The sequence below is a fragment of the Polypterus senegalus genome, chromosome 4 (genome assembly GCF_016835505.1).
Source record: "Polypterus senegalus isolate Bchr_013 chromosome 4, ASM1683550v1, whole genome shotgun sequence".
In the NCBI taxonomy this organism is placed as follows: domain Eukaryota; kingdom Metazoa; phylum Chordata; class Cladistia; order Polypteriformes; family Polypteridae; genus Polypterus; species Polypterus senegalus.
Window position 1 is genome coordinate 88,899,289 of NC_053157.1, and position 25,051 is coordinate 88,924,339.

General features: G+C 37.1%; 2 protein-coding genes across 4 annotated transcripts in view; one reads left to right on the top strand and one right to left on the bottom strand.

Moving 5' to 3' along the window:
• Nucleotides 1-12,775, bottom strand: part of snx25 (sorting nexin 25) — a 423,222-nt gene extending 410,447 nt beyond the window's left edge. For both annotated transcript variants that reach the window (XM_039750997.1, XM_039750996.1), the window contains exon 1: nucleotides 12,001-12,775. In XM_039750997.1, the coding sequence (XP_039606931.1) occupies nucleotides 12,001-12,267 (267 nt within the window). In that variant the 5' untranslated portion in view covers nucleotides 12,268-12,775. The remainder of the gene's footprint in view (nucleotides 1-12,000) is intronic.
• A 3,711-nt stretch (nucleotides 12,776-16,486) lies between these two features.
• The window catches only part of cfap97 (cilia and flagella associated protein 97), a 73,502-nt gene continuing 64,937 nt past the window's right edge, over nucleotides 16,487-25,051 (top strand). The window contains exons 1-2 of one of the 2 annotated variants that reach the window (XM_039751002.1): nucleotides 16,487-16,683; nucleotides 18,576-19,545. In XM_039751002.1, the coding sequence (XP_039606936.1) occupies nucleotides 18,585-19,545 (961 nt within the window). In that variant the 5' untranslated portion in view covers nucleotides 16,487-16,683; nucleotides 18,576-18,584. Of the gene's footprint in view, nucleotides 16,684-17,051; nucleotides 17,145-18,575; nucleotides 19,546-25,051 lie in introns of those variants that run through there. The other variant, XM_039751001.1, reaches the window with a different exon arrangement.

Here is a 25,051-nt window from a genome sequence, read left to right on the forward strand (position 1 = left end):
CTAACCCTACCAGACACCCCCACACACCAAGCAACTACAGTACAAGTCAAACACAGATATACTGTAATTACAAACTCACATAATAGGTCACAATACATTTATAAGACTTTCAACTGTGTTTCAGGATGGAAATGCTTATGGATTAAAATGCATACAGCACATTAAACACAAAGCAACATCAGTTATCAAAGCCAGAGTAGGTCACATAGATAAGCCTAAGACTTTATAACTGTCACATATGTTGGCTGCTGCAAAGTGAAAAAGGAAATCTACGATGACTCAGATATATAACTTCTTTTAATCATAAATATACAAGACCTTTGGTGACCCTGAAACAACTTTGATTCTTAAGCCAAATTCTTACATCTTCAACTTCTGGAATAATCTTGCAGGAAAAGTACAGGGCTGTTTGCCACCTGATAGTCTATAGAAAAATAAGAAGTTTACTTGTGCTGTTTCAGACACTTTTCTGACAGTTTAAGGTAATGGATTTCACAAAAGAAACATTCAAAATGAGATAATAATAGAAAATGTTTTTATTTAAATAGTGTATTCAATTACAGTTGTGCTTGAAAGTTTGTGCTACCCTTTAGAATTTTCTATATTTCTGCATAAATATGACCTAAAACATCATCAGAAAATTCTAATGGGTTCACAAACTTTCAAGCACAACTGTAGAATGGCTTTATAAGATGTCAATAAACAAATCCTTTTTATGAAACAGAAAACTGCAAATATATTAAATCCACAAATTATGAAGAAGATAGTAATCAAATCATTGTGAATTCAGGATCACCCCTTCTATCCAAACTAGTAAACAAGAGAGACTGACACTATCTATTTATATTTGCAGTGTAACAAATCTGAGATGTACTCACTGTAAACTCAGGCCACAACCTCACATTTCTCAGCCTAGACACAAAGCAGCAAAATCAAGTGGTTTCACTACAAGGCTAGGAAGGTTAGTTTGGCAATTGACAAGTGATGTTTATTACACCATTTATCATAGTGTTGGCACTATGAAAAAAAACAATGTCAATAAATAATGCATCTAAACTTTAACATAAGAGCACTGCCAAAACCCATAGGAGCACTGACAAAACCAAATCTTAGCCCTATCATTAGGTCAAGTTGGCATTTTCAGTCTTTATAAATATAATCACAGGTGAAGAATAAACAATATTCAATATTTTGCAGTGGCCTATGAAACTAATTGCTATATACACATAATATGCTTTCTGTGCATTTATTACTTATGTTAAGTTTACTGCAGAAATAAAAGCACTAGATATGGTATTTTAGCAGGCCATATGTTAGATGTCATGTAATAGAGGCACTTGACTGGTTAGCTTTTAAAAAAATAAAATAACTGTTCTACAATTATTAAATAAGCTATAATGCACCATGACGCTTGCAATTGACCCATGCGTGGAAAAGACCTGGCATTGTCCACTGCAAAGGTAATACCAGATACTCAAAGATGATTATATTTCTCACCAGTACAACAATGTCATGATCTGGACTTTGTTTTATATTTTTAAAGCTTTTCCTTGGCCGCTAAAAAATTCTTGTTTTGGAAGTTTTAGAAGTTATGGAATTTAATGGTCAAAATGATTTTTGAAGACGGTATTTTTGAAATACAACTTCCAGCTATACCTTTTGTTTTTATTATGGACACCACCATTTTTTTTACTGTTTGTGATACAGGGTTGGCAGGCTGTTACTAGGCAGGACAAATAGGAGTGTACAACACAGAATGTCATTGCCACAATGGTATAAAGGTTAGCAATGTACACTTGCTAGCTGTCCAACTTTGCAAATATATCAAAACAAAAAAGCTCTAGAGTTATTATTGTTAAAAAATCATCGGTTATGAATTCTTCTCTGTTCCTTAAGTTTGATTAACACCTCCCATTTGGGATAGGATATGTGAAATATTTTACTTATTGACTCTCTTGCTCAGTTTCTCAATCTACAATATTCTCCAACAGCCCTGGCTTTTATATTTGATTCCTCTGGTCATGGTTATGACCTTGGCTTGTTATTAAAAATCATAGTCCACCTTCAGACTCCAACTGTTGCCACCCAGTCAGCACAACAATGTGCTGTTTGATAGGCAACCAACACGCTGTTTTTTATTTGGGGGAGAAAGCAGATATGAAAAATATGCTAAATGCACCTTCCTTTACCTCTATAATTTTATAACTTCGTCCAATATATCTGTTATTAGCACTCTGGAAAAGTATTATACTCTTTTATTAATGCTACAATTCTTAAAGAACATATTTGTAGAAAACATGACCCCTTACACTTATGTAAGACGATAAAGTAAAATGTAAGGAGGCAAACATTCCAATAAAGTTACCATTTTTTCTTTCTTCCTCACAGCAAAGACATCAAGAGTAAAGTCATTATCAAAACACACTATAAAAATCTTAGTACTTTGCAAGCATGTTACATTGCTTTGCTTAACCTACATTGTTTAGATTCAAACTGTTTTACTGTTTGGTATCGTAAGGTAAAATAACACTTAGATGTATAGTATGATCATTATATCACAGTGTGAAGATAAAAAAAACAAACAAGTAAAACAAAAATTGAAAAGACTGTCCAAGCATGCAAGACTTTCCTAACAACTTTAGTGGCAAACTGAAAAAAATTAAAGGAAGCCTGTCAGAATTCCAGAGTATAACATTTCTCAAGCTTGTCACTGAATCCTAAGCACTAAATGCTTGCTTGAGGAGCAGCTCATATTTTAATAACCCAGAAGGACAGCATTGAAATAATCTCTTTATAATATTAGCTGGCACTAAGAAAGCCTATGAGCTACCAGAAATATAGTTAACAGAAAGCTCTGTTCATGACTAACACAGTCAATGAAACAAAGCATCATTTTTTTTGTAAAATGTAATACAGTACAACAGGTAAGTAAGATCACACATGAAGTGCCACAATGAGCTTTAACAGGCCCTGCCTCTTGACAGCCCCCCAGCCTTGACTCTATAAGAAGACAAGAAAAAACTCCCAAAAAAACCTTTGTAGGGAAAAAATGGAAGAAACCTTGGGAAAGGCAGTTCAAAAGAGACCCCTTTCCAGGTAGGTTGGGCGTGCAGTGGGTGTCAAAAAGAAGGGGGTCAATACAATACAATACACAGAATAAATCCACAATACAGTATAAAATTAAAAAATTTAGAAGTACGGAGCAGGGTTTAACAGTAGATGATATCACATAATATGAATTGGATTTGTTTAGAGTCCTGGAGACCTCATCCATCAAGCTGCCTCCCCCATTTGGCCATTCCACAGCTGAAATAGCACTAATCCAATGAAAGGACTCCCCTTTCCCACAAATCCTGCGATTCTCCATCAGAGATGACTTTACCTTAGGCAGGCAAAACAACTTGGCAGGTGGGCCATGGCACCAAGTGCCACATTTGAGTACCGAGAAGAGAAACAGAATAGGCGAGGGTTAGTATCCAATTATAACTATCTTGTTACTTATGTTTTAGTGCTAATGACTAACAACAGATATGCAGTCTGTACAGTTAATCAGCAGCTCTGGTCAAGATATGCTAAACTGAAGTAGTGAGTCTTCAGCCGGGATTTAAAAGCTGAGACTAAAGGGGCATCTCTTATAGTAGCAGGCAGACCATTCCACAGTTTAGGGGCCCTGTAACTAAAAGCTCAACCTCCCACTATTATTTTATTAATCCTTGGAATCATAAGCAGACCGGCATCTTGAGATCTTAATGTGCACTCTGGTTTGTAAGTCATGATAAGTTCAGACAAGTAAGCCGGACCTTGGCCATTTAAGGCTTTATATGTTAAAAGGAGGATTTTGAAATCTATCCTAAACTTAACCGGGAGCCAGTGTAAGGATTTAAGAACTGGAGTTATGTGTTTGTATTTTCTTGTTCTTGTAATAATTCTTGCAGCACCATTTTGGTTTAACTGGAGGCTGTATAAAGAACAGTTTGAACATCCAGTGAATACCGCATTGCAGTAGTCAATCCTACTAGAAATAAATGTATGAATTAATTTCTCAGAATCCTGTTTATTTAGAAAACACCTTAATTTCCCAACATTTTTAAGATGGAAGAAACATGATTTGGTCAACTTTGACTCTTGCATGGCATTTAAAGCGCATATTACAAAGATAACTCCTAGATTGCGGGCTGATTCAGTAAAATTAATAGTGATTCCAACCGCTAGATTGCGGGCTGATTCAGTAAAATTAATAGTGATTCCAACCGAGTTAAATGAATATTGTTGTGATCAGCATCATTCCCTCCAACAATTAACATCTCTATTTTATCAGTGTTTAAAGACAAGTAGTTCTCATCCATCCACTCTTTTAATCCACTAACACAACTAATTAAAGACAACATCGGAGAAATTTCATTTTATCTAAATGAAAAGGTATAGCTAGGTGTCATCTGCATGCGAGTGAAAATTAACATTACTTTTCCTAATGATAGATCCCAGTGGAAGCATGTAAACTGAAAATAGTAAAGGTCCCAGTACCGAGCCCTAAGGGACACCATATCTCACTTCTGTGTATAATGGAGTACTGTCAGCACATTTCTGTACATATTGGAATCGATTTGATAAATAAGAACTAAAACAAGCGAGCACAGTGCCTGTAAGCCCAACATCATTTTGGGCATTAAAATAAAATGGTCACTGGTGTCAAATGCTGCACTTAAGTCTAACAACATAATTACGGTGGAGTTTCCTTCAAAGGATATCATGATGTCGTTTACAACCCGCATTAGTGCCGTTTCTGTACTATGACCAGTGCGGAACCAGACTGGAATTTCTCAAATAAATTGTAATGTGTAAGGTGTGACTGAAGCTGATTGGCGACTACTTTTTCTAGTATTTTAGAGAGAAAGGGTAAATTTGAAATAGGCCTATAATTATTTAATATGTGTGGGTCTAAGTCTGACTTTTTAAGTAATGGTTTAAGGACTGACACTTTTAGTGCATCAAGTACTGTGCCATGCAATAATGAACTATTGATAATGGTTAGAATAGGTGCTGCAAGAACATCCATTGCACTTCTTACTAGTTTTGTTGGCACTAGATCTAGGGAACAAGCAGTGGGCTTCATTTTAGAAATTAAAGTTAAGACTTCCTGCTCAGTTACAGGATTAAAATTACTAAAGTGCTGAATGCAATGTGAGACAGGGTCTGTTAAGCTAGTATTTGGTTTGTTCTGTGATGCTGATCTTATATTTTAAATTTTCTCATTGAAGAAGTTCATAAAGTCTGTACTGCTAATATCTGTTGGTATTTTGCACTGTAGATCTGAATTTCCATTTGTTAATTTAGCCACTGTTCTAAACAGTACCCGAGGACTTTTATTATTGCTATCTGTTATTGTAGAATAGTATTCTGAGCGAGCTTTAAAGACAGCTTTTTTATACTTTTTAACACTCTGTGTCCATGCAATTTGAAAGACACATAGCTTTGTTGTTCTCCATCTGCGCTCCAGTTTTCAACACTCTAATTTAAGAGCTTCGAGTGTTTTCATTAAACCAAGGAGAGTTTCTATGTGCTTTGATCACTTCTGTTTTAAATGTGGAAACAGTGTCCAGAGCATCTCTCAAGGTCACATTATAATGTGATGTTAGCTCTTCTAAATTGTTTTCCACATTTACATTTGATGTTAACTGATCACTTTGAATTTCTCTGCCACATGCAAAACATGTATGTGTTAATGCAATTAAATTATGTTGAAAAATGTTAAGAAAGCTCGCTTGGGAAAAACAAGAAAGTTACATCTATTAAAGCTTATTTAAGGAAAACACTTCAACATATTAAAGTAAAACTAAAAATATTTGCAGCATGTCATTTGCATCATGGGGCAGAATTGCCTATGCACCTGTAAAAAGCTCCCAAGAGATTATGCCACAGAGCACAACTGCTCTTGCATGACCCCAAATAAAATTAGAGAATCGACAAGTATTTTTCAATGCAAGTTCACTTACTTTATGAGAGAGGGTCCTGACTTAAAACATCAGAGGTGAAAAACTGACATTTTCATCCATTTATTTTCTTAGCCTCCTTAGTCCTGATAAGAATTACAGAAGGCTGGAGGTTATTCTAGCAGTACAGAGAACAAAGTAAATGGGATGAAGTCAATCATAAATGGGATTCAAGATCATCAACAGGCTCACCCTTGCATATAACCAAACTGTTCGAAATTAACCTAAGAGCATGTCTTTGGACTGCAATAGAAAGCCCAACTCCCAGTAGAAATAAGTGCAAACACTGGTGAAAATGCAAATTCCACACAGGACTAATTGTCTAAAAAGTGTAACAAAATGTTATCAAGTGGCAAAGTTACCCAATTCTCTTGAATCCCATGCAGTACCAGAGGTTTTTTCCTGGTTCAGTAAAATATGCTAGTAAATATACTAGAGCTTAAATATGAGATGAGAACTTAAATCTAAATTAACAGGACAGCACTCTTGTATAATGATTTTATTCATGAGGCCACATACTGTATATATGGGCATTCTAACCAAACTCAAAAATATTGAAAGGAGAGCTAAGTCTCATCAAAGTCTCATTCCAAGTAAGTGAGCAACAGAATTAAATGGCTTGCTGTATAATTCTATTGAAACATGTTGTATTGTTAACACAAAGACCTATGAATTATGTTCACAATAAAAGAGTGCTATTTATTGTAATGGCTGATTGCCCAGCGAGCCAAATCTTCATTACACCCACCCCGTAATAAATAAGATGCAGTTTTTCTATAGTACCAGAAGATATTACTTGTTAACTCCCTCTCCTTTGCTTCCCTCCAGCTACAATAAAAAAGCAAAATAAACTAAAAGAAGAAAAATTGTAATGATATTTCAATCTTTCAGCTTCACTTTATTAAGTCTTACTAATCACACACACTCGAACTAAAAGCAAAGTGAATAAATGAATACAGCAACAAATGAGAGAAAGGCCTCTTGCAGTGAAAAAAATAAAACATGACTAAAAATGTATGTACTGTAATGAGTTTGCTCCCAATAAAAATAAACAATATATCATAATGGCAGAAACGATGTTTTAGAGATTAGTACAGCTGTCTCATAGCCTTGTCCTAGATTCAAAAATCCTAGCCTGGATTTCTACATGTTTTTGAGGTAGTCCAGTTCCCACAAACATCCTAAAGATAAATATGTTGGGTTAATCAGCAACTACACATTGGCCTTTATGCAAGTGAGAAGTTGTGTGTCACCATGAGAGCATGTGCCCAGTGACAGGGCTTGGGCTCACATTGTCAGGTTAGACTTTAGCTCTACGGCAATTCTTCTTTTGAACAGTTATGTTCTGAAAATTAATGAATTTCTCATGACTGGAAATTCATCATGCAGGTAAATCAAATTTCAAACAACCTGGTTGAAATTATACATTCACAATTTAAATGCCAACATTTATTCATCCATCCACCATCTCTGCTAGATATCCAACACAACAGCAATTGCATCCAGAAATATCAGAGGCCTAAATGGACTTACTTTAAGAACTCTTCTAGCCCTAAATATGCATTTAGCCTAGCCAGCCTCTGTGTTCAAATATCACTAGTTTAATGGCAATTCTTAAGGTTTATGTGGGCTAGCCAGCTGCCCCCCCAAATCTACTATCGGTGTCCAAATACAGTACTATAAATCACATAACAACTTGTGCTGCATTCTGCAGTTAATCTAGTTGGATATCATTCATCCTAACACTACCACAATTTCACTGGAAGATACTGCATTACCTAATAATATTAATAACTTTATTTATCTAGTACCTTATTATACATATACATGCAACTAAAGGTGCTTTCCACAGATTAATCCATAAACACAAATAAAGATATACCATATTTATTTGGATTATTATTATCAATTAATGATATGATAATAAATTTAAGTATACTAAATACAAAATCAACCAGGTGCTGTTAAGCAAAGACATTTATGCCATGCCATTCTCAAACCCTAATTTCTCCAATATTTAACATCCAGGGCCTAAAAGAAAGTGCAAACTCCTGACAGAAATGAGGCCAAAGCTAAGGACTTAAAAGACAGGACCTGAACATTATATTAAGTAGTGGTGCTAATCACTGTGTCATCATATCACCTTCACACTCTTCATTAAAAAAAAATACATCAGATATCACTTAAAAGTGAAAGAATTAACATTGTGACATTAAATTAATCAATCCTTCCATGCAACAGCAAACCTACTGTATATAATCCGGCAGAGGGATATGAAGAGTCTATGCCTATCACCACTGCATTAGACAAAAGGTAAAGAGAAATTATGGATGGTCTAATAGTCCCTCACAGGTCACTCTAATGTATATACTCACAGCAATTCAACTAACATTTACATTATTGGGATTTGCCAGGAAAACTGTAGTCCCTGGGAAAAAAAAAACCAAAGAAACATCCAGACATTAAGAGAATGAGCAAACTCTACACAGATCAGATCGGGATCAGAAAAAAATTTAACCAAGGATTTTGGAGGTGTGAGATTGCTGCGCTAAATTCTGGAACATCACACCACTAATACACTGTGTGCACAATTATTAGGCAAGTTGTATTTTTGAGGATTAATTTTAATATGGAACAAACACAGTGCTATCAGTCAATCCAAAATGTTAATAAACCTGAAACCTGAATGTTTCACAACGGAAATGTGAGTGTGAACATCATCAGGGGAATACATATGTGCGCACAATTATTAGGCAACTATTAGTGTGCAGATTTATTATGCAACTAAAGGAAAAATGAAAATTTTCCCATCTCACTTTATTTTCATCTGTTATAGTGAGAATAAAACAAACACCTCAAAATTTACAAATAAACATCTCTGACATTTCAAAAAAAAAATAAATCAATCAATCAATGACCAATATAGCCACCCTTCTTTCCAATAACAGTCATAAGCCTTTCCATTCATGGAGTCTGTCAGTTTCTTGATCTGTTGACGATCAGCTTTTTGTGGAGCAGTGACTACAGCCTCCCAGACACTCTTCAGAGAGGTGTATTGTTTTTCTCCCCGTAAATCTAGCGTTTAAGAAGTGCCCACAAGTTCTCGATAGGGTTTAGGTCAGATGAGGAAGGGGGGCCATGTCATTATTCCTTCATCTTTAAGGCCTTTACTGGCTGGCCACGCAGTGGAGAACTTCGATGCAAGTGATGGAGCATTAGCCTGCATAAAAATCATGCTTTTCTTCCTGTATCACTGTTTGAAGAAAGTGTCTTCGAAAAACTGGCAGTAGGTTTGGGAGTTGATTTTGAGTTCATCTTCAATGCAAAAAGGTCCAACTAGCTCATCTTTAAAAATACCAGCTCATACCAGTACCCCACCTCCACGTTGGAGTGGAGCTCTGTGCCATTACTGATCCACAGGTCCATCCATCTGGTCCATCAAGAGTCACTCTCATCTCATCGGTCCATAAAACCTTTGAAAAAAATCTGTCTTCAGATGTTTCTTGGCCCAGTTTTGACGTTTCAACTTATGTTTCTTGTTCAGTGGTGGTTGGGTTTCAGCCCTCCTTACCTTGGCCATGTCTTTGAGCACTGAACACCTTGTACTTCTGGGCACTCCAGGTAGGTTGCAGCTCTGGAATATGAAAGTACTGGAGGATAATGGGTTCCTGGTAGCTTCACGTTTGATTCTTCTCAAATCTTTGGCAGCTAATTTGCGTCTTTTGTTCTCAACACGTTTCTTGCGACCCTGTTGACTATTTGCAACAAAATGTTTGATGGTTCTGTGATCACACACCAATATCTTAGCAATTCCAAAAGTGCTGCATCCCTCTGAAAGACTTTTTACAATTTTTGACTTTTCAGAGTCAGTTAAATCTCTTTTTTGGCCCATTTTGCCCGAGGAAAACTAGCTGCCTAATAATTCTGCACACCTTGATATAGGGTGTTGATCTCCTTAGGCCACACCCTCCCTCATTACACAAATACACATCACCTGACGTGCTTAAATCCAATAAGCATTCAAGTTAATACAGCTTGGAGTTGGAATATACGCATTAAAAATGATGATATGGTCAAAATACTCACTTGCCTAATAATTGTGCACACAGTGTAAAGACGGACTGGCATCAGAAACAGGAGTAACTAACACTAACAAAAACAGACTAGAGGAGAAAAGAACAGGGTAAAATGGTGTCATGATTCACGCAAAATATCCAAGTGAATTTAAATGAGGTACAATATATAAATTTTCTTCCATGATTTCCTTATGTTACAAAAACAGCAGAGGCTGAACCCAAGCAACTTGGGTTGCCCTATGGGTAAAAATCCCAGTGGTTATGAGAGGAAAATCTTTCAGAAGTGTATGGCACCTATGGCAGTTTCTCAATTAGCGTTCCTAAACATTTGCTGTCATGAGCATTTTCTCTCCTATGTAGAGCATAAGACAGATATCACAACATAGTATACCTCTTCAATATGAAGAGAGCAAATACCAGCTTTGCAGCAATAAGTCAAAAGTGCAGTTGTCACCAAAAAATACAACTGAAAATGAAATCCAGGGTGAAAAGGCAAAACCAATCATACAGTGCAACAATATCCTTAATTGTGCTTGTTTTTAGACCACAATTTTTGCATAACACCTGTAGTGACTTTTCTGGACTGAGACACAAAGCATTAATTATGAGAATGGTTAGATGTAAATATGAGGAGTCCTGATCTAAAAACAATGCATATGTGGCACTTCAGTTAAAACTCAATAGTTCTAAATATCTACTAGGGACAAAAAAAAACAAAAAAAAAACATCATACCAATCACATAAAAAATACAGGCAATGTGGTACTCATTTGTTAAAGTCAAAATCTCAAACACTGTTGTGCTGAAAGACTGCGGAACTTAGCAGCACAAAGTCTTCATGCTACTCTGCCATTAATAAAATCAATATTAATACACTCAACTCTAATGCAGCTGAAACATACAGAGTACAACAAACTTCATTTTTTCACTTGCAACACTGTGTTTTTCAAAAAATTTTGCTCAAATGCATACATCTTTAGTTGCTTATTCTATTTATGAACCAATTTATTAACCCAATGACTTAGTTCAGAGTCCTGGGAAGCCTTTGTTTATCCTGCCAGTACTGGAAGCAAGGCATGAACCAACCCTGGAGAGCCCTGGAGATGGAAACAATCCAACATAGGAATATTCACAAGCAAACTTACCCAGTTTCATGGAGGCTAGTTAATTTAAAACATATCTTTCAGACGTAGGAAATTGCCAGTAGAAACACCTCACAGATACACAAGGAGAACATTCAAAATCCAAGCCAACAGTGCTTGGGTCAGGATTCAGATCTGCAACTGTAGAGCTGTAAGGCAACAGCATTAACCACTGTGCCACCATGCCACCTTACTCTCTAATCCAGCAATACAATTTTTATATAGCCTTGACAGCATATTTACAAATATTTTTGAAAGAGGTACAAGAAAAGTCTGTATGTGTCATGAACAGTGTACTATAGAACTGTACCGGCACAAAAGGAACATGACAAACTCGATACCTAACTATAGACATCTTTGAAAAAAATATTGTAAAATAAAGTCTACTAATAAAATATTTAATTGCAAAAGAGAAAGAGAGATCAGCAGAAAAATCAAGAAAAAGGCAAGAAAAGCACAATGATATCAAGCAAAGAACCGAATCAACTGTGGAGTGGATATGTCTTAAAACTTTTTTAAGTAAGCACAAATAATACAGATGGATTACAGACAAACATTCCCAGGTACACATCCTATGGGTGGCTATTTTGAGAGTTAACTATTGCTAGTTTGTGGGAACATGAGTTCATTTAATACATTGTTACTGTATACTGGTGCACGCTGAAAAGGCGCTATATAAAAACTTTGACACGATGAAAAAGAATCAGTAATATACAAACAGAATAAGAGGGAGTTAATGATAGAAGAGCTCAGCTCTGGTAATTCCTAAAGCAGTAAAACCATGACCACTTACCCCATCGTTCACTAGCCGCTCCAAGACTTGTGTGCCAAAGCGCTTCAAGCGCACTACTTTGAGGGGACTTCGCTTAGCCAGGACAGCGGCGGCTCCCAGTGCGAGGCATACCAAGGCGAAGAGAACGTAGAGAAGGATCCGAAGTAGAAGGGAGGGTGGAGAGAGCTGCACCAACAGCACAGCGGCGAGTCCGAGCGCTGCAGCGACCAAAAGGCTGCGGGACGCAGGCTTCGCATCGGGACGACTGCTGCTGCCATCGGGATGCATGCTGCTGAAAATGACATCTCCCACTGAGCTAAGAGAACGCTTACCCCTTTCTCGGAGCGTTACTCATTGTAAGTCATTGTGCAGCACTAAAACCCGTAGGAAAAAAAATAAAACACAAAAGGAAAATCAGAAAGAAAACGAGCGAAGGTGTGTCAAGTGTCACCAAAGCAGGGTATCGGAAAGACCAATCATGTCCTTGTGAAACATGTTACAAAGAAGCCGTGTGCTCCTTTTTTCACAAGCGATCACAGCAACCAGTATGTTTTCATCCTGAGATCCGCCTGTGCGGAGGTTTCCTACTAATCTGCGCGCATCGCCGTTGCCGTTTGTCCTCCACGCCTCCAGGCGAGGCGAGCGCCTTGTGCCCCCTGTTCTATCAGTAATAGTACAGTTCGCGACACCAGGGGAGGGGGAATGACACCTGCGTTTGCGCACCAAGGCTTTTCACTTTCAAATTCGATCCCCGAACTTCCTGTTTCTAAGCCCAGTTCTTCGAATTAACCAATCCGTGAGGAAACAAAATCTCCCAATTGTGTGCCCGCTCAAGGAGAGAATGATGGGGTTTAATAAATGCGCATGTAAGTGGAGGCGGAGCCAGAGTTTGAGGGCTGTGTTGCCGTGGTACCCCATCAAGCCGCAGGGTTTTTCATTCGAGTTTCCAAAACTTCGTGAGCCAGTATCGTTTTTGCGTCGTGTATTTGTTTACGTGGTTCCGCCTTTTGTTCCAAAATTTGTTAATCAAACGCCTTGTAAACGCATTATCTTGGCAAATTATTCATAATGTCAATTAAGCGTGGACGTGTGCACGTAAAAGTACAAAACTCTGAATGCACTGCACTTAATGCTGTTGAGGTGGGCACAGGCTCCCCACGATGCTTAAATGGATACGTGAGCAACAAAGAGCACATTCATGCCTTCGGCTACACCTAATTATAAAGTCAACTTGACATTAAACACAGAGGAAATTTTCACAAACCACTGATGTACCATTACTCTATGCCCGAAGTGCATACACATAAGTGATGGTACCCAATACAATCCCGAACTTCGAGCTCCTCAAACCGCTATCATTCGATTGAAGGGTGTGGTGGGTTCTGAGGGGACTGAATATGCGTGGTGCCAGCCGGTACGTTCAAAAACACTGCCGCTACGCACCAAACGCTGCCAGTATACACCTGCCACTTCAAACACCGCCACCACTGCTCCAGTGTCTAAGCAAGACCTTGATTGGAGTGAAAACCAGCAACTACTGACGCCACCCAAAAAAGTTGGATATTCCTTGCAAATAGACTATAAAAGATTGCAATTAAAAAAATACAAGATTTTTTTGAAAATGAACATTGACGTATAATGCACAATACAAAGGTGCAATGGCAGAAGTTAAAACTTAAATTACAGACCTAACAATTAGTGAATGTAAATACACTGATTATATCCAGCATCCAATCATCTATTGTGTGAACTCATTTTTTCCATTTTAGGGATATAGAAAGTCAAAGTGCTGAAACTAACTCAGTGCACGACACCAGTAATGATAATAATAATAATAATAATAATAATAATAATAATATTATTATTATTATTATTATTATTATTATTATTACTACTACACAGAACTGAGAGAATGAAATACTTTGCTTGTGGAGAATAGATAGGTTATCATTGTGCCCATTGTTGTCTCTAATATTAGTGTCATCCCACATACACAACACAAAAGCTTACAAATATTGCATATAATCCAATACACATACATAAAACTACAGAAAGCAGATATTTTAAATACATGTTTCACAATGAGGAAATTCCTTAACACAAACACAATTTCCTAAAACATATGCACATATGCACACCACATAAAACTACCCTAAGTCTTGGCCAGAAAATACCTTGAATGTAATGTTGATCATAATAACAATAATAATAAATAAAAACAATGACAAAAGGAGAACTTTTAAACTCTGCTCAGACAGAATGAGTATAAGCCAGGAATTTCACCCATGTCCCCAGACTTGTGGGGCAACAGCACTAAATTCTGTGATGTCATGCCAATATGTATTCAGTACTGGTAAATATTTTGCTACTGTTGTTTGGTATGTGTCTCAGCTTGTCATTATGAATAAACTAACATCCACTCAAATATTCAATTCAAACATAAATAAAATAAACTGGAGAAGCCGTGGAGAGCAATATGCTGCCTGTAGCATCATTCTGAATGACCTTTTTGGTGGTGGGTCAGTGATGGTCTGGGGAGGCATATCCATGGAGGGATGCACAACCAGATGTGAATTTCCCCTTGGGATTAATAAAGTATCTATCTATCTATCTATCTATCTATCTATCTATCTATCTATCTATCTATCTATCTATCTATCTATCTATCTATCTATCACACCTCTACAGGCTAGACAACGGCACCTTGACTGCCATTAGATATTGGGATGAAATCCTTGGACCCATTGTCAGACCCTATGCTGGTGCAGTGGGTCCTGGGTTCCTCTGGGTGCATGACAATGCCTGGCCTCATGTGGCGAGAGTATGCAGGCATTTCTTGGAGGATGAAGGAATTGATACCATTGACTGGCCCCCACGCTTGCCTGCCACAAATCCAATAGAACACCTCTGGGACATTATGTTTCGGTCCATCCGACACTGCCAGGTTGCATCTCAGACTGTCCAGGAGCTCAGTGATGCCCTGGTCCAGATCAGGGAGGAGATCCCCCAGGACACCATCCGTTGTCTCATTAGGAGCATGCCCCGACATTGTCAGGCATGCATACAAGCAAGTGGGGGCCATACAAACTACAGAGTACGATTTTGAATTGCTGCAATGAAATTTCAGCAAAATGGACTAGCCTGCCGCATCATTTTTTCACTTTGATTTTGTGGGTGTGTTTGAATTCAGCCCTTTGTAGATTGATAATTTTCATCAAACAACGTGGCATATCTTCGTTCCTAACACATTACCCAGTCCATATCAGTATAGATATCCAGCATGATTTTTTTCCCCATTGAGATCTCATGTTTTCAAAGTGTTCCTTTAATTTTTTTGAGCAGTTTACATTAATAATTAATTCTTTGCATTTATATAACGCTTTTCTCACTACTCAATGTGCTTAGTGTTTTATCATGGGAAAGCTTTTGGAGATATTCTAAAGGGCTTAAGTCTACAACCTTAAGACTTCACCCAGGTATGACTGTACTGTAGCTTCACATTCGGAAGTGTTCACTCTCCGTCACACCTGACTAACTAGCTGGAAAAAAGCTCAGTCTCTCAGCTTCTCTGCAATAACAAAGAGCAACATGCATGAGCAGGAAAGCGGGCTTAATAAGTTTTAACCTATTAAAATTATAACTAGTGCCATAGCACAAAACCGAATACATATGAACCTGGATCTACCAGTAGTTCTTAAAGCATACAAAGATCAGCAACACATTCAATATGCATATGTTGATTCCAGGCATCCCATAATCTTAATGGTTATAAAAAGTCTTTGGTCAGGTCATCATATCTGGTCAGTTCTCTCTGTACCCTAATCATCGTCTGGTCAGATTTCAAGTAAGCTCCTTCCTTCTCTCAGTCTCACTGCCATTTTCCATTCATGGTGGAGTTTGCCATTGTTTACTGCATTCAAAGGTCATGCAGTAGTAAAAATGAAGCAGATTAACGATTTACATTGCCATTCAGTTATTCCATTTAGTTTTTTTATGGGTGTCCAATCTGATTATTTGTGTTGGTGTACTTGAGATCAGGGTACTAAACTGGTAAGAGTGAAACTGGATATGACACCTCTGGTTGAATACTGACCTGTGTACATTGCATAATTAAACATTTCTGTGAAAGTTAATGTGTTGTCCACCTATATAAAATTAAAATGGCATTTTTGTAGTACCTAACGAAAATAGCGCTATTTCACAAAGGATGTTTGACCTTGTCCTCGCTTATAACAGAGCTAAGGACAAGTCACAGTGGCTTGTACTTCTTCAAGTGATCAGCCTAAACCGTTAGAAGAATCAGCGAGTAGGTAAAGTTAATTGTAGTCTCTTCACATAACTGGAGGTACCATATACACATATATTACGTAATTATTTTAATGGGAAAGGGTAAAACGACTCTCTTTTTGCAAGAACGAGTAATCAGCCTTGGATGAAGCTCGCCCCCTTTTGGAAGCAGCCGGCTTAGCTGATGAGGAACTGGCTGCTGCCAGGATATGACGTCAGTTAGCAACGCGCGCTTTCATCCACAGCTGGGTATGGTGAAGGAGAGGAGAAAACTGTGCCTTTCAAGTCTGTTGAGACACCAAGTCCATTTTATTCTATAATCGTTTGTAACGTACATTTTGAATGTTATAGGGTACAGAAGATACAGATAAAGAGTCGAACTGCAACTCTAACCCCTTATCGAGGCCGTATCTTCAGGTGAGTGGGCAGTGTGTGGTGACATTTACGCCCACACCTTTTAAGTGTTCGTTCACGTAGAAGACCCAGAGACGCAAGGGGTGTAGCAGAATGTTACATTTACTGGGGGGTGTAATGTCATATATGTAAGTTAAAGAGTTGTTTGGTCATATCGGTATCGTCATGTTGTCTCACGTTTTCATATGCCACCCCTCTCGAATCTTCTGCTGCCGACTGTAACTTGTTATACAAAGGTGGTGTTTATTGGCGAATATTTTAATAAAATGCCCTTTATTAATTTCGAAGGTAAAGGAGTCAACGTTTTTTTAGGGGCGGAGTATTTATTCGAAATACACCATCGGCCGTATTGAAATTAGTGAACGTTGTGCATCAGTGCATACGGAAACAGCTGATTCTGGGTTTCCTGTTTACTCAGATTATTTAGCACGTTTTCAATAATGTGTCACTTTACCAACATTCAGGTGAGTAATTTTTGATGCTGGATATACTTCAGTATTTCATTTTAATTTCTCCACCCGTGTGACTATGCTTTCATTTCTCAACGTGACTACTATCATTTGTTACTTTAGTCTGTTGACCTGTCTCCTGATTTATCGTATTGTTTTTACCCTTGTCACAGGTTTCATATTTCAGATCTTGATTATCCATAGCAACGTTGTTTAGTTTTTCTGAAACATTTTCTTCTGGCGCACAATATGACATTATGTGTGGAAAACATTAAGATTATTTCCATATTAAAATAAATATTGATAAATGGCAGATATGGGTTCGGAGAGGTTCAACATAAGTAGATATCCCGTTCAGACTAAATGTCGTTGCTGATACAACCACAGAGAATGTCTCCAAAATGGCAAAAAATAAGTGTTGTGTCCAGTCTTGTAACTGATGTAAAATGTTTCTTTTAGTCTTCTTTGTGCCTGTTCGCCTTCAGTGAACTGATTGTAACTGCTGTCTTTCTGTCTCCCTCATCCCTCCATGGTATTGTCCTCCTCTTTTCATTCTTCCTCTGTCAAGACTGAAAACTACTTTAGACCTATTTATTGCATGTCCTTCTAAATAAATTTGAGACACAATCATAGGGTGCCTAACCACTTAAACAAACAATTCTGAAGAATTCCACAGGCGGTTTCTGAAAAAAAAAAATCTGACATGAGCGTCAGTATGTTTTGTGCCCTATGAATCGAGTTACCAGAACTATTCTCTTAACATTTCATTAATTATTTAACAGTATGATACCGATCTTTCTGATCATAAAATAGGTCATTACAATAGAAATTGATGTGAAGAATTCATAATTAATTGCAGAATTATGTTATTTGCCATAATTCTTGAGATATTATCAAAAATTAATTTGAGGGTTCCTCTAGAATGCCTCTTTATCTTGCACAATTTGCCTCAAGAATTAATCCGCACAACATCATCTCATAACGAGCTTAGATTTCGAGTTTGTATTTTTCTGTCCAGCCATTTAATTTCTAGACCATCCTCAAGAAACTGTGACACACACACTGACACACACCCATCATCGAGATATTGATGTTTTTGGTATCAGGGGACCCTAAAACATTGAGATCCATAGAAAACTGGAGATCTAAATTCTTGACAAATCTAAAGCTTTCGCTCCTCCCCCATAAACAGTAGGTAATGGAGAAGGGGGGCGCAAAGCAAAAACATTTTGCTAGTGTCAGGAGGAAAAATGGGGAACATAGTAGCGATAAGTACATAATAGCCTATGTATAAAAGAAAAGAAGTACCACAGAAACATATTTAATAGACAAAATATTAGTAAAAAGTTGAATAACTGTCAGTGTTTAAATATTAGATTTCAAATTGTTATATAAAAGTGTTCAGCTTGTGAAAATTCATTTGCTAATTTAGTTTTAATTTTTCAGTTGATTGTCATGGATAGTCCTCAAGACTTGGAGGGTGAAGTGGACCATTCCTTCTTTGACAGTGATTATGAAGACAATGACCAAACAAAGCAAGAAGAAGAAGAACTTGTTAATTCAAAATTTGAGCCTTCACAGGAAAATCGCAAAGAAGCAACTGATGACAACATAAGAAAAGACAATGTTTCCAAAAAAAGTATTGAAGAGAAACCTGAACAAAGTTCAAAGGGAGAAAGTATTTCTATAGTACCGGAAGTTTGTATTTCAGATGTTAATAGCAGTAAGGTTCAGGCAGCCTCAAGGAGCCATTTACAGATTGAGACAGTGTTTCCAACAAGCTCTTCTACTGAGGAAAGAGATGATGAAGATGATGAGGACGATTATACAAGGAGTGAAGAGGACAGTGAAGAGGACCAACAGATAACCCAGTACAAGTATAAATGTAATAATTCAAACAGTTTTAAAAAAGCAAGTGGCAAATACCGACATTATAATGCTGCTCCTGCAGCAGAATCAGGAGGTTCAAGTAGTGACTCAGATTGTCATGTATCAGAATTATCGGCCAAAAAAAAATCTGCAGATTTACCTCAGTCCTCCCCAAGGCACCGAACAAAATTTAGTTTAATGCCAAGAAAAGAACGATATCATCACACAGAAGAATCTGAAGACACAGTAACTGATGTAACACCACTTTCTACTCCTGATATAAGCCCAATACAGTCTATTGATCTTGCTGCTGTGAAAGAGAGTCTTGGGAAAAAGCAAATTACAAAACAAGGAAATGTGAGTCGTGACATCTGTGAAGATTCTGAAGAGTTTTGTATTGATGAGGAGCAGGAGAGATCCTCGGTGCAAAGTTTGAAGGGGTCAAGCAGCAGCATGGCATCATCTGTCTCCTTGGAGTCTGAGTTGGTTAGCAGGCACAGCCAGAAGGTCTTAAGTGATACTAAGGATCTTAACCATCTTCTTAAAGGTATTTTGATTGTTTGTTCTCTCACCTGTAAGTTAAGGAATATTATCCTATGGTGTTTTCCATCAGAGGCCATTAAGAAAATTGATATAAAGTTGGTTGAATTTCCTCCAAAATAAAGTGACCACAATAGTCACTGAGAAAGTAAAGTGAAAATTGAAGTATTTGTGGTATACATAAGTCATTCTAGTTTGAAGTGATAAAATGATGGGAGAAAAAAAAAACCTACAGTATTAATACTTTTGTGTGTCACAATGGATTGCACTAATACCTCATGCATCCAACTTCTTGGCTTGATTTCTTTATCCAGATGCTGTCCATGTGAAGCTTACAGGTTTTGCCCATGCCCAAAGATGTGTAGATTAGGTTATGTAAGCGTAGAGGTTTGCATGAGTGGGCACTGAGATAGACTGATGCCCTATCTAGGTTGGTTTCTTTCCTTTGTGCCCAGTGCTACCAGAATAACATTTGGCTACCTCTTACCCTGATTTGGATTAAGTAGGTTTTAGAATACCTTTTGTGTCTCACCACCTTTAGTTTTGGTGAGACTGAATGGTTCTGCTTTTAGAGATCATTGAGACATGAGTAATTTTCACCACTGTACTGTAATGATAGTGTTACAGTAATAAAGAATAAGCAAAATATAAATGATACAAAACACATCTCTTTGTCTGTGAAGCACTATAGAGGAAATGTAGTGAGTGGCTAATGCATGCTAGGCTGTATCTGGACAAAACTCTGTCAAACGACTCCAGAAGTATCTAATAAAATGCCTCCAGACTCCCTGGGAAGCACAATCAGATAGGTGATAATGCAAAATGTACATGGTGTCAGTACAATGAGGAGCTTTATTATTATTATTACAGGATAGGGTAGTGGAGAGTTTTAAACAGGCCTGATTCTTGCATCAGACCAAACAATTCCTGCATTTTATTTTGTGAAACGAAACAAAAGCTCCACTAAAGCAACAGTAGATGGGATACAGCAAAACTTGGCAAATTACATAAAAAAAAAAAATTAAGAGTATTACACCATTAATGAAGACTTGATACAGTTTATTGCATACAACCAAATACAGATACTACATTTCACTGTATTTTAAGTAAATGTATACTCTATTGAAATGTGGCAAATTGAAGAAGCAGCATTTGAAAATGATAAAGCATGAATATTATATTGAAAGATGGAAATACTTAGAAATAAAAAGTGACATTTTGTAGTTTCACCTTATCATGTTTACATTTCAAGTTTTAATGCCTTAAGTATACCACAAAAAAAACAACTTTAACTTTCTTTGCCCATGGCTTACTGGTGGCACTGTTCAAAAAGTTATACATTTGGCATAAAAAACATGATTGCTTTCCTAAAGAATGCACTTTCATCCGTTTATTTGTTTGTAAGGAAAAAATTGCTTAATTTAAAGTTTACATTCACTACACTTGCTTACCTAAAGCACAAGATTATAATGTAAAGTCAAAAAATTGATTACTTGCTTTAAGCTTATGTCAGATTGTAATCACCATATTGTTAAAGTTTTACAACACATTGAAGAAAGCCACTTTTCTACAAGCAGAATTGTGTACAGGCTCAATGCAGCATTGCCCAAGTAAACAACTTATAGTTTGTAACCAAGTAACTGTTTTTTTGCTGATCATTTGCATCATTAAGCAATTTGTGCCTAACTGCCCACTAGATTTTATGCTCATTTTGTCTATTTCTCAGTCTCTGATGTTATTCTCTGTTTCTATTCAAGCAAACATTCCAATTAAAATCTTGCCTTTCTGTAGCTGATTCCTTTGTCGAGCTCTTTATAGGTACATGATTAAAATGCTAATTTTTTTATATAAAATGTTTACAAATTCAGAACAATTTGTCATTGTCACATACTGACATACACACTGATAATAATAAAATAAGGCAGTGGTCAGTATTTAACAATAGTGTCTTTTTTTAAGTTGATTGCTGTAACCGTTATGCCAAACTACACTATTTCAGTTAGAGGTGTAGACTAAATAACTTTGCCTATATTGATTACTGTACTTGCTTTTCTATAAAAGAAAATGCTCTAAGCTATAATAACTTTAATAAACTTATTTATAATAAATCTTAGGACTGCTTTAAATTTCTGGTTAGAGAATCAAGGATTTGTATACATTAATAGTAAGTAGCAGTTAACTTTTTCTTCTCTTTGATAGTAAACCAGTGAAAGCATTCATTTAAATTATATTCAGCATTGTTAAAACTGAGGAAGAGAAAGTGCCTTTGTTTCTAAGGTCTGTTTTAGATTTTTTTCCATCCATCCATTATCCAACCAGCTATATCCTAACAGTTTCCTAAAAAGCACTTTGATACTTTTAAACCAACAGTCCATGAAAACATTTGCACATTTTGAAAAACTATATGTGCGTGTCACTAACAAAACAAATTTTAATCATATTTCAGACTCGCTAGTCCACCACCTTGACTGCTAAAAAGAGACACTTTACTTACTAACAAACATGTGAAATAAAGATATTTTATTTATGGATTTTAAATGTAAGAATTTATATTAGTTAATTTTAATGAAGGGAGGAACCTGTACCTGTGGTGTGACCTCTCAGTCTATGGTGTGGGGGCAGTCCTGTCTCACAGGTGGGATGACAGAATAGAAAAAGTAATTGGATATATGTTAATAAACACATTGACCAAAGCTGAGCGTAACTACTGTATTTACAATTAAAAAAGAAGCTTTAGCTGTAATATTTGGCCTGAGTATGTTTTATAGACATCTTTTTGAAAAACCACTAGTGATTGCGGCAGATCATAAACAGTTTTTTGAATTGTTTGATGAACAAATGGGGAGTCCCACAGTTGACAGCAGCACAAATTCAATGCTAGGCATTGACAGTAGCTTCTTACTTTAATGTATAAAAGAGGAGCTCAACATGCTAATCCTGATGCCTTAAATTATCTTCCACAACGTTGGAATACTTTTTTTTTTATATATAAAAAAAGTTGTTTGGCTGTTAAAACAGATGTACAGCACTCCGCTTAAGGACAAAGACATCGATCTGAGAACACTATATTAGTGATGGTCCATCAGTGAATTCTTCAAGGGAACTGACTAGCTAAACCAGTCAAGCCTTCCTGGCAACCTTATACTTGCAGAAAAGCAGAGATGAATGTGCAGGATTATTGTATACTCTAGGGGGATTGAGCTGTAATACCTCCACAAAGTATGAAGAAATTAATAAAAGACCTACGTAAGCCATACAGAGACGTCAATAGTGTGAAAGCATTGGCTCACAGTTGCATCTGGTAGCCAAACATAGACAGTTAATTTAAGGTTGCAGTTCATAAATGCACCAGCTGTCAGGAAAATCAGAGTTCACCTGGTGAGGCTCCCTTTTATGGATGAATGTGACCTGAACAGTCATGGTCTTGACTTCACATGGATTTCTGAAGCTAAGTGATGGGTAATTTGTGGCCATCTGATGCCATCTCATTGCATCAGTGGTCACAGTGAAAATATTGCAAAGTAGTGTTGTAATGCTTACCAAGGCTTAAAAAGTGTAGTGGTTACAGTGTGGTAGCAGGTTTGCCATTGCAGTGATAGGACATTTGTTTTAAATAATATTATTATTATTAAACATGACACATCAAATGGCCAAGTCGAGAGAGCATATCTGAGAGTAAAAGAAGGCCTGAAGAAGTTGTTAAGTGCAACACTGTAAACTAGACTAGAACATTTCCTGTTATGTTACAAAGATGGCTTATTCCCAAACCAGTTACTAATGATGCAGCAGCTACAGACACATTTGGACTTAGTTGATAGAACAACTTTGTCTTAGAAGGTGGAGACAGACAATGTACATTTAGCTAAAGAACATCAGGATCATATTTGAAGACACCAGTTTACTTTAAAGGCTACTTCAGAACATGGACAGAATTATTTTGTTTTTTAGAAGATGTGAGCACAGGAAGCAGTTGGTAATATTTATTTTTAATTATTTTTTTTTAAGGATACTGAGATGGTAAGGTCAACTTAAGGCACTAGGTGGTGGATTATTAAACAGGCAGCAGGTGTCCAAACAGGGAGTTACCCTCCAGCCAAAATGCCTGTAATTGTAGAAGTTTGATTGAGCATGTAATACTGAAGATAAAACTCCAGTAAAGAAAAAATAATAAAACATAAGCTTACTTTAAAGGGATTCAAGGAAATATTGGCATTTTAATAAAGACTATAGCTGACAATGGTTAAAAGGAGTACATATATAAAGTTGGTGGTAAGAGTGAATTGTTTGGCAAATGAAGCACTTCATAAAGAGCTAAATGAACACATCAAAGAACTGTTGGTCTCATCCATTCTGAGAGATGGATGTCTAGGATGGAACTCCACTGGCAGCAATGTTATTTTGCCTTTTTTGAGGTATCCTGTATTTAGTCAACCCAAGAATTTTTAATTACGTATATGTTCATTAAATCATGAGCAGAAGATCAAGGGTTCAGAAAGATAAGGAAAAGGCAGCTAAAGCTTCATCAAGGCCTAATCCAGTCTCAAGTTATGATACTATTTGGAAGAGACTGGCGAAGGAATGGATCTGCTTGGACCTCACATTGCTGCTCCAGTCGAGAGCGAAAGTGGAAGAAAAACTGCGAGTGAGGTTGGCAGTGAGAATTCACAGATCTCAAGTGGGTTATTGGAACTGAGCATTGCCTCTATGTCTCCACCTGTCAATTACTACTAATTCCCCCAGTAAATCAACAATATCAAGTCCAAACAGAATCACGTCTCTGCCTTTGTAGCACGGAGAAGATGGAACCGAACTGTCTGAGTTGAAGGCATTCATTACCGTACTTGAGGGTAATATAAATGATATAAAGAATGCCATAAAGAGGGATATACACAAGAGAAGTGACAAGCTGCTTCATGATATAAAAGACCAGGGGCCTCATGTATAAACGGTGCGCACGCACAGAAATGTTGCATAAGAACTTTTCCACGTTCAAATCACGATGTATAAAACCTACACTTGGCGTAAAGCCACGCACTTTTCCATGGTACCTCATTCCTTGTCGTACGCAAGTTCTCCGGTCGGTTTTGCAGACTGGCGGCACCCAGCGTCAAAGCAGTGCTACTGTTCCTGTGTGGTTACTCTTTTATTTTCCTGGCACAGCTTTATAAATAAATTGAAACTGACCGCATATTGTTTAATAGTGTATTGCATCTGATTGTAATTAACTTGTAACAATATAATGGTCCAGGGAATAGCCACAGTATTCCAAATACCATAACTGCTTTAGCGTTGTTACTCTCACTGCACCTTCTTCTTCTTCTTTCAGCTGCTCCCATTAAGAGTTGCCACAGCGGATCATCTTTTTCCATATTACTCTCACTGCACAACTCGGAGTATTTTTATAACTGTATCTAAGTGTGAATCACAGCAGCAGCTGATCGGAAAGAGAATTACCGGGATACAGTATCAAGCATACGCTACCTCAGCCATGGCAAAATGTTTCAAAGCCTTTC